At 42.8% G+C, this 9,474-nt stretch overlaps 1 protein-coding gene across 1 annotated transcript in view; it reads right to left on the bottom strand.

Annotated features, from left to right (window-relative positions):
* Window positions 1–9,474, bottom strand: part of ATXN7 (ataxin 7) — a 60,431-nt gene extending 50,957 nt beyond the window's left edge. The window contains 3 exon segments of the mRNA XM_032698678.1: window positions 8,279–8,347; window positions 8,837–9,091; window positions 9,247–9,474. Of these exon segments, the coding sequence (XP_032554569.1) occupies window positions 8,279–8,347; window positions 8,837–9,080 (313 nt within the window). The 5' untranslated portion in view covers window positions 9,081–9,091; window positions 9,247–9,474.

Raw genomic sequence — 9,474 nt, forward strand, 5'->3', positions numbered from 1 at the left:
CACAAAGCAGAGACAGAGGAGCTGCTTAATCCAGCATTGCTAGGAGGGGAAAAAAAAAAAAAAAGAAAAAAAGATTGTAGAACCACACCCTAGGTGTAAACTGATACAAATTTTCTTCTGTATTTTTGCCTGAAACAATAGCCAGAGGGTGTAATTTAGGCTATATACACCTTGACAAAGCCATGGCTATAATATCTAGGGACTGACAATTAAATGTTTGCATAGTGAAGTACTTCTCCGCTGTCTGTCTGATCGTGAGGTTGTAGTGAACGTGGCTGTCTTCTCTCTCACCACTGAGCACCATAACCTAGTCCTACGTCCTCCCTACGTCACAAGTAAAACCCTTGCTGACTTCAGTGGCTCACACCACCACCTCACATCCCCAGGTAACACTTAATAAACCAATTTGCCTACTGACAACATCTACTACACCATTTACGCAGTCAATGAAGAAAACTGTAGACAGAAAACTGAGTTTATGGAGGATAAAATACAACATAATTTGATGTTCATGGAAAACAAACATCCAAACATCCAATTTACTGTGTATTCACTATATGACGTGATTTTCAAATTTAACTCATTAAAGTTTCTACCCTTCATTTTAATGCAAGCACCTACAGGACTTCCAGGCATAAAAGCGCCCAACCAGCTTTCTTGCAGATAAAACCATAAGAGCTCTAGATTTCAGAACCAAAGCACACAACATGGGCTTACAATCTCAAAACTGGTCCCTAATGGATTTTAACCCTTCAGCTCCTTTGTATACATTTTCTCAGTGCCAGTTGAGAACGCTGCATTTTCTGTTGCACTGCAGTCGATGAAAGATTCAAGTTCTTGCTTAGCAACAGAAGAGCAGATCAAGAACACTGCGTAAGTTTTCTGCCTGTTATAATTTCCCCAGAAGAGAAGGGAGGCATAACCAATTATCTCTTTCGCCCTGTATTATCAATGAAGTTTGCCTATTGGCTATGCCAAAGCTATTGGAAGTGGAAATCAGGGTGAGGGTGAGCTGGAAAATAAACAATCTTTCTCATGGGAAAACAGGTTACCACAAACCAGCTTATTCCACAAGGGCTGATGAGCAGCGTTTACACACAAGTAACTGAGCATTTGAGTATTTCTAATCTACCTGAGCCAATAACCCAGGATATTTACCATCATGGTGACCATTTCTAAAGGTAGCAATCACGACTCCAAGCAATGTGGGAGCAGCTGTGTGTGTAGTTTACTTTGATGAAGTCATATCCTGTCATACCCCGTAGTATCTGGGATTACCACGAGTATCTGACTTGCCATGAGAATCAGTCCAAGAGCCACGGCACCACCAGTCCTGGCTCACAGCTGCAAAGGCAATGACAGCTTTTGACTGTGCAAAGCCTTCTAGCAATGGGAACACAGATTACAACAAATTCATTGCTTTCCATGACAACTGCTTTTACAGTCATGCTATTTGCTCCATTATACTTTGAATTCCCTTTGTCAGATTTTAACACTCATTGCTAAAAAACTTGAAGTGTAATACAAAGCTCTATTCACCTCTCTGCTGTCACCTACACTGTAAGAATGTCTAGGAAATAATGTTGAGTATCATACATATGGGGAAGTTCCACAGCAGTGGTGATTTCATTCACTACACAGGAAGAGAAACAATTTTTAAGCATCTTAGCTATTATTTAGACTACTTAATTACAAGTCAAACATTATAAGGGTTTGTGAAAGATACAATCTTTTCTGTTTTGTAAGCAATAAGAGATCACACCTATCCCCAGCTGACCTTTGGCAGTTACAGGCACAGTCTGGGCATAGCCAGGAGAGGTGTAAGAACTGGACAGATTTGCTTTTATAGATCCACTGCAATGGAAGAAATAGCTTTTAAAATAGTTACCTTAGAGAGAGTAATCTGCATCCTCTTAACCCAATTTATTTAAAAGTATCCTTCACTAAGCCTTTTTGTCTTTCCTGCTCTACTTAGAAGATAATGCTACCAACTCGTGTGAAAGTCACATTTCTACATATTTATTGCACTGTTCTTCTTTTACTCAGCATTTGTTGTTAAATATAGCACAGAAACTATACACAAAGCAATCTTTAACCAAGTATTATCAAGATTTCACCTCTTCTGCACAAGGATAACCCAGCTAATCACACATACCACTTAAGAAGCATTAGATAACAGTGAATTCCCGACTGTTACATATGTGTATAGACAACTATTTCAAAAGGTTCTTATTAAAAGAAAATATCCTGCCTTCTCACATATTATGGATAGACCGAGGTAGTTTTGTGGCTGCAGTTCCAGTGACAGTCTCCAAGGCCTTGCAATATCACACTAATATGGTAATAGCTAAAACCTGCAAAGTATCTTTAAAGCATATGAGATGACACAGTTCTAACTTGCAGTCTAACATCACAATATTCTATTTATAACATCTGACTCATCTCGTCAGAAATAATTAAATATTGTAAACAGAACTTGGATTTAAGGAGAAAAAATAACAAGAAGAAAATGAGAGCCAGTCACTGCAAAGAATTTCAAAAGTAGCATCCTTTCAAATTGCACACTTTTCAAGCAATCTCATAAAATCTCCGCAATTTTCTTACACAGTTCAATGCAATTTTAAAGTCTCCCTGTAATTGTTTTACGATAACCAGCCCACAGATCCTTAAAACTTGTTGTGTAAATAGTCAATTAAAATGCAATGAAATGAAGAAGAGATTTATCTGATTACAGACTGTGAAGAGCTATGCAGAATGTCAAAAAAGAAGCATGGCACTTTGTACTGCTACCTTAAAATATTTATTTCAATCTATTAAAAATTCTCACAGTGTATTTGCAGGCAGTCAAGGACTATAGAGCCCTCTAAGCATCTCTGACATGATTTAACACAACAAAAATCAACTCAATTGAGCACTTCCCAAGGCTGAATAAAAACAAATTTAAATTTGAAATAAGATGCTGTCTCTTACTTGTATTTACAACTTAATATTGAAACAGAAGTTTCACCACCACTTTAATTATTTATTGAACCTGCTACTGGGAAAATTCTAGACCTTGGGCTTCTAGTGAGCCTTTCTGGCCCAGTCCTGGATTTCACTGGGCTCAACCCTGCCCAGCAAGGGCTCGAGAAGAACGAGAGTTCATTGCATAGCTCTTAGTACCATCACAGCTCTGGTAGCTTCCATTAATAGCAATTAATATAATCAAATCTCAAAGCTTCTGCTGAATGCCCTAGAGGTTCATGGAGTCTTTTATTTTTATCCCCAGGACATATTAACTGTCAAAGACCAGAAGTTCAACTGTTATCAGGTGACACGATGCTGAACAGAATTTGCTCCCACCTGCTCTCCTGACTGATTGTACAGTCACAAAATCTTCTGGAACATTTTCTGAAGGTGCCTACCAAAAACTGACAATCTGCATTCCCACAGAAAATTAAACACTTGCTTTATTAAGACAGAATAGTCTAAAAACTGTAAGACCGGTACCATGCAACATCACCCCACAGCCAGCACCAGTTCTGACCCATGATACTGCTGAGTACCAGTGACCATCACCCAACTAACTCAGCCTCTGATAAAGTAACCACCTCCTCTGCATCTCCCCTCATGACCAGATCATCCCAAATAGCTCAGTTACATACAGAGAGCAACCACAAACTTCCTTGGGATTCTAAGAAGCATCAAGTACAAACAGAACAAATCACTGGCATGGATGGATGCTGTAAGGGTGGCCAAGACCACTTTTCAGCAAAGATTCAACTATCTTGATCAATGACAATTGATCAAATTCAGCTCAAGACCCAAGTTACACATGTTCTGTCCTCCTGTAGTTTGTTGCCAGTTAACTATAAGCCATGGTGACAGTACCAGTGAAGTGCTTGAAAGAGGCAGCACCAAAGGATTCACCTCTCAAAGGATGCAACACGCAAAAATCAGACTAAAAAAAGGGACTCTGTGTGTGTAACTGAAAGAATGAGATACTTAAGCTCTAGTGAAGACACCCCATGGTTTCAGCATGCACTGGATAAGCTATTAAAACCAAATCAAACCCAAACAATTTTAAATTGTCTAACCAAATCCCTCTTCTTCTCCCTGTGCTTTTATTTTCCCCTGAGATACTATATAGTTTCCTTTTTTATAATTTTTATAATTTTAGATATTTAACAATTATTTTATGAGTCAATATAAGAATCTAACAGACTCTTACCCCAACCACTTCAAAAGGGTTGTACAGATTAATAAGTAAAAATGCATGTAATGATGATGCACACGGGTTCTTTCTCTCTCTCTCCAACAGAGACTTGGGGGTGGTGGTGGTTTGTGTTTTTTTAGTTTTGGGGGGGGGGGGTTTGCTGTTTTTGTTTTATTTAAAACAGCACATATGATAACTGGTAGCAACTGGAAATTTTCTGTGAGGAGAGTCAGAATTTCTTGGGGGGAGGGAAGGTTAGGTCCCCAGCCCCAATAAACGACTTTAGGCCTCACTGTTTCTATCCAGAGCTTCTCTACTCTTCCACAGAGCAAAACGAGCCAAACTGTTGTCAAATTTTGTAAGAAGCAAAAGTTCACTCTGTTGAAGCCTGTCAAAGTTACCACGCATGAACTCTACACTTACACACACAGTTCTATTTAGAGATCCTCTTCACAACAACGGCCAGAAAAATTTTTAAAAGCAAACTAAATTCAGCACCAGTTAGCCAGAATCTCCTGAAAAACTGTTTCATGAAGTGATTAAAGTTTGATACTAAGAATCCATTTTTTTCAAACTAAACAGTATCAGATATTACAGACACATCAACCTCCTTTCAAGATCTGCTACATCTCCAAGATCAACTGAATGTATAAAAACATTTTGGCTGCATCTGATTGCACACACTCCCACTATCACACAAACAAGTTTGAAAGATGCACTTCAGCAAAGTTACTTTTCAAAATAAGGAAAATGCATGAAGAGTATGAGATTTTTGCCTCGCTGTTTTAAAGTGCATTTACAGATTATAATGCAACAGGCTATCCTTGCTTCATCACAGCACAAGCTGTGTGGCAGGGGAATCATACCTCTAGCTGGTTCACAAGCTCTAATTAATTGACTGGAGGAGCCAAAAGATTGTCAAGTCAATTACATATGAAAATAACTAATAAGCACAATTGATTCTAACACGTTCTTATATTGATAGGATTGCTCAGCACAAGAAGATTTCAGTGTACAAAATCAAAGTAAATTTTAAGGGTTACTTTAAAGTAAAATCTTCCCATGATGATGGACATCTCTTTCTCATTTCCATCTTCTGGAGATTTTCTGTAACAAGAGGGCCCACACCTTATTCCTGCAACTCTGATTTCTACATCAAAGTTCAGTGTGGACTGTTCCTGTCTCAAAAAGCAACATGTAAGAAAGTATCCAATGAGTTTCTTACTTTGATGAAGGTCTGTGAGGATCCCAGTAGGAATGATTGCATATTATGGATTAGCAGAACAGAAAGCTTATAAGAGCAGTGAAATATAAACAGGAAAATAAGTAAGAAAGACAAATACTGGGAGTTTGGGAAGCCCAAATTCAAATTCTAGTTCTTACTTTGACATGAGCTTCATTATGAAAAGGAGGGCTGGATGTAGAAAAAAGTGTTTGAGACTATGAACTAATTTTAGTTTCTTGATCCCTGCGTGGAACTAGCATCACTGACAGGTATTAAGGACTCATCAGGCTTCACAACCACCAGCATGCTGAGAGAGGAGCTGCCTGATCAGCAAATAGGAAATGCCAGCGACAAAGGTGTGTCTGGAACCCTGCCTCTCTCCACTGCTTGCAAATGTTGCCCCGGAATTACACAGTTATGTCCTTTATTCCTTTAAAAGAATAACAGGCATCGTTCTTTTCCTTTAAAGCACAACAAAAGGAGAAGCTGGCAGTGTTAAGCCTCTTCTTTAATACAGTGTTACAACAGGAACACTCACTCTTCATTCAGGAAACTAAGACTCCACTGCCTGTGAGGCTGAAATCCACCTCTTGCCACCAGGCAGGATGGGGCCATTCCCACCAGAGGATGCAGAGAAACAGCATGTGGGAAAAGAAACAGCTACCACCCATATCCCAGTGGGTACACAGGCCAGTGGGAGCCTGACAGTTGTTAAATAAAGAAAATGGTTCTTGGTTTTGAACCCAATTCTAATATGTGGGCTGTAAAGTCATGTTCCTTCCTTCGCTCCCTCTCCAGGCCATGAATATTTAATTCTTTTATGCAAACTGGAAGAGTTGCAATGCAAGGTTAAATTAGCCTAAATAACCTTGAAATCCTTTTGTGAAGTTGGGCCTCTGAGTCAACTCCCAATCAGTAGAGAAGTAGCTTTCTTAGACAAGGAGTTCTGTTAGTTGTATTTAAAATACTGTGGTACCATGACAAAAATTTTGAGGTTAGAGTGGATTTGACAAAACTTATACTTTTGGTTCACCTTTCTGTGTTAAGAACCAAGGTTTACACAGTCCAATAAATGTTTGTTCCTCAACTTTGAAGGCAAAATTCTTTCTGGGAAAACGAATCAGTTACAGTATTTTCGAAGTTTTATTTGATAACACAATACATATATATGTTGGCATGTTTTGCTACTCCCCTAGTTCCTTAAGTTAATTTAAACTTAATTAATACCACTGCAGCTTTATTTTGTAGTAGGCTGAGCTCCCTAGACACCAGCTACAGGTATATACCAAGTCAGTGTCTCATTCATATGTCATAAAGCAACTAAAATAAATAGACTTCCGGAAGCCTGACGGAGCTACTAAGTTTCACTTTTAATTCTCAAAGTTTTTTATGACCTTCCTTCAACTCATAACCCTACAAACCATTCACACAGTTGGAGTCAACGTGGAAAAGTTGTGTCTCAGTGATCAGCCTATGCAAAAACAGTTTCATGACCTCTCTCCAGAGGGGAAAAAAAAAATAAGATACATTAGTCTTCACCCTGCCAGCTAACGTTAAAATCTGGAAACCTTAGATGCTTGCATTTTAAGAGATAGAAATAAGAGCAAATGTTTGAAAATCCTTATAAGTAAAATCTTTACTACGATAACGTGCATGCTTATTGTTGTAAATGCTCTTTTAGCACTATTACATTGGAACTTGGCAATGAAGTAATAAAGTGATTTTTCAAGTGCCTAAGAACTTAAAGATACACTCAAAAGATGGCAAAATGACCCAAGTGAATGTGAATGCTGCAGCATAGCTGCCTATTGCATCTTTCTTCCCAGTCAGTGATCATTGACTCTGATTCTAGAAATTGATTTTTCCCAAATTTTAGCAACATAGGGAATTCTACAAAAAATAGCCATTTTGATTCAGCCTCAGTATGGATCACTGCCTCCCAATCTAACTAGCCTGTGCCACCTTGCTTTAGGTTTCATTTGCTGTTTGTAGCTCGAAAGTCGGTAAGTGCTGAATCAGATCACCTGCTAAGGTCCCTGGCAAGTCCTGCCTCCTGTGATTGTAAACCATGTTTACAAACTCAGTCTTCCATTTCTAACAGCATCAAACAAATGACTCTGGTCTAACTGTTCTAGTGTCTAAAACAGCTGGGCCTCTTCTCCAGCACCCCTCTCAGACAGTCCAAGGGAACCAAGTACCAACAATATTAAGACAGTTTTAGAACCTTTCTCTGCTATAAAATAATTGTCAAACTAGAAAAACAAACAAAAATTAACATCACAAATCAGACCCATTCCCTTCTTTTTTTCCACTGCCTGTTAGAAAGTAACCAATAAACTACAGCTTTCATTCATCATCTACTTACAACTCCAAGTTGTTACTCTCGCAACAAACTAGGCCTTAATGGGCTTTTGCTAATCACAGGTGAAAGGTCACTCTCATTTAGCAGTGCACCAAGCAATAAACATAACACGTTGACATGACAGAGGAAGGGATTGATATTCAAATGCTGACAGGGGTTATACCAAGAATCAAAATATATTAATTCAAGAGAAGATATTATCAGTGTTGGCCATACATCTTCCTTAGGACTATTTATAGGCTAAAAAAAAAAAGAAGAGATCCATATAGAAATACAGCAAAGACAATAAGTAACCTATGTCCTAACTTGTAGTTTTGAGATTAGGTATTAATTTAATAGCAATGCTAATAACACCAGTCACTGACAGGCCACAGTCCCAAATCCAAAGCTATAGGATCAAAGTTATCTTTCTCTTTTCCATGCAGGTCCCTCCTGCAACTAGTTACGAGCAGGAAAACTTCTCTGTACGCTTTTCTTAAGAATGAATTGCACTCACCTTCTCGGCAAAGTCGCATTGCTTCTCGGTTTCTTCCATATTCCTTGAAACTTTCTTCTAATGCTGTTCCTGGAACCAAAAAAGCCACAAGACAAGATCTCAACCCGTGCTGAAGTCGCAGGGGAGGGCTGTTGACCTGTAGCCCGTTCCCCCGTGGGCACACACCGGGCAGTAAACACGGGATCGCGCTGCCCGAGGTCTCCCGGCGCGGGGGAGCCGCTGTCAGCGCCGGGGATGCCTCACCTGCGGCGGGAGCTCCCCGCCCCACGCCCCGGCTGAATCCAGGGCAGGAGGTGCCGTGCTCCGGGGACCGGATCCGACCTCCCCGCACCGTGTCCCGGATTACAGGAACTGGGGCAAGCGCTGCCCGCTCCGCGCCGCTCCCGAGCCCGGCCGGGGGCGCGCACCGGGCAACGAATGTCGGGGGGGGGAGGAACCGACCCAACCTCCCGCCGGGCCCCGCACCCGCCGCGCCGTCCCGGGGCCGCGCCCGGGGCACCCGCACCCCGCGGGGCGCGCTGGGGACGGGCGGGGGGGGCGGCGCGGGCGGGCACTCACCGTCGTTCCCGTGAAGTTTAGCAGCATCGACCCAGTGGCTCCAGGGCTGCCCCAGCATCGCCTCGGGGCTGGGCAGGGACCTGCGCTCCCCGACGGCCGCCATTGCCGCTGCGGTGGCGGCGGGGCCGGCGCCGCTCCCGCCTCCTCCGCCTCCTCCCTCGCCGTGGCGGGGCCGCCGCTGCCGCTGCCTGGCGGGGCCGCCGCGCTGCTCCCTCCTGACGTCACCCGCGGCCCGCGCCGACATTCTTTCCGCTGCTACAATGTAACGAGAAAAGTCAGCGGCCGCTTAAGGTGGCGCCGCGCTCTCTTAAGGCGGCGGCGCCGCGCCGCTGTCACGGCGCGCCCCGCTCCGCTCTCTCCTTGCTCTCCCCCCGCCGGGAGCCTGCGGCCCTGCGGCAGCGCCGACTCACCTCTGCGGCGGCCCGGGGGGCAGCGCCCGGGTGCCCATTATTGTGCGGGGAGCGCTGCCTTCCTCTTCACCGTGTAGGTGAGGCGCGCTTGGGTTTGCGCTAACAAAGCGGCGGGAGGGAGCCGGGGGTAGGGCTACGCCGCCCGCCAGGCGAGCCCCGGCTCCATGGGCCGCCTCGCTCCCTTGCGCACCGCGGCCCCGCGACCCTACAAAAACAACGGCCGCATCA

This window comes from Chiroxiphia lanceolata, chromosome 11 (genome assembly GCF_009829145.1).
Source record: "Chiroxiphia lanceolata isolate bChiLan1 chromosome 11, bChiLan1.pri, whole genome shotgun sequence".
In the NCBI taxonomy this organism is placed as follows: Eukaryota; Metazoa; Chordata; class Aves; order Passeriformes; family Pipridae; genus Chiroxiphia; species Chiroxiphia lanceolata.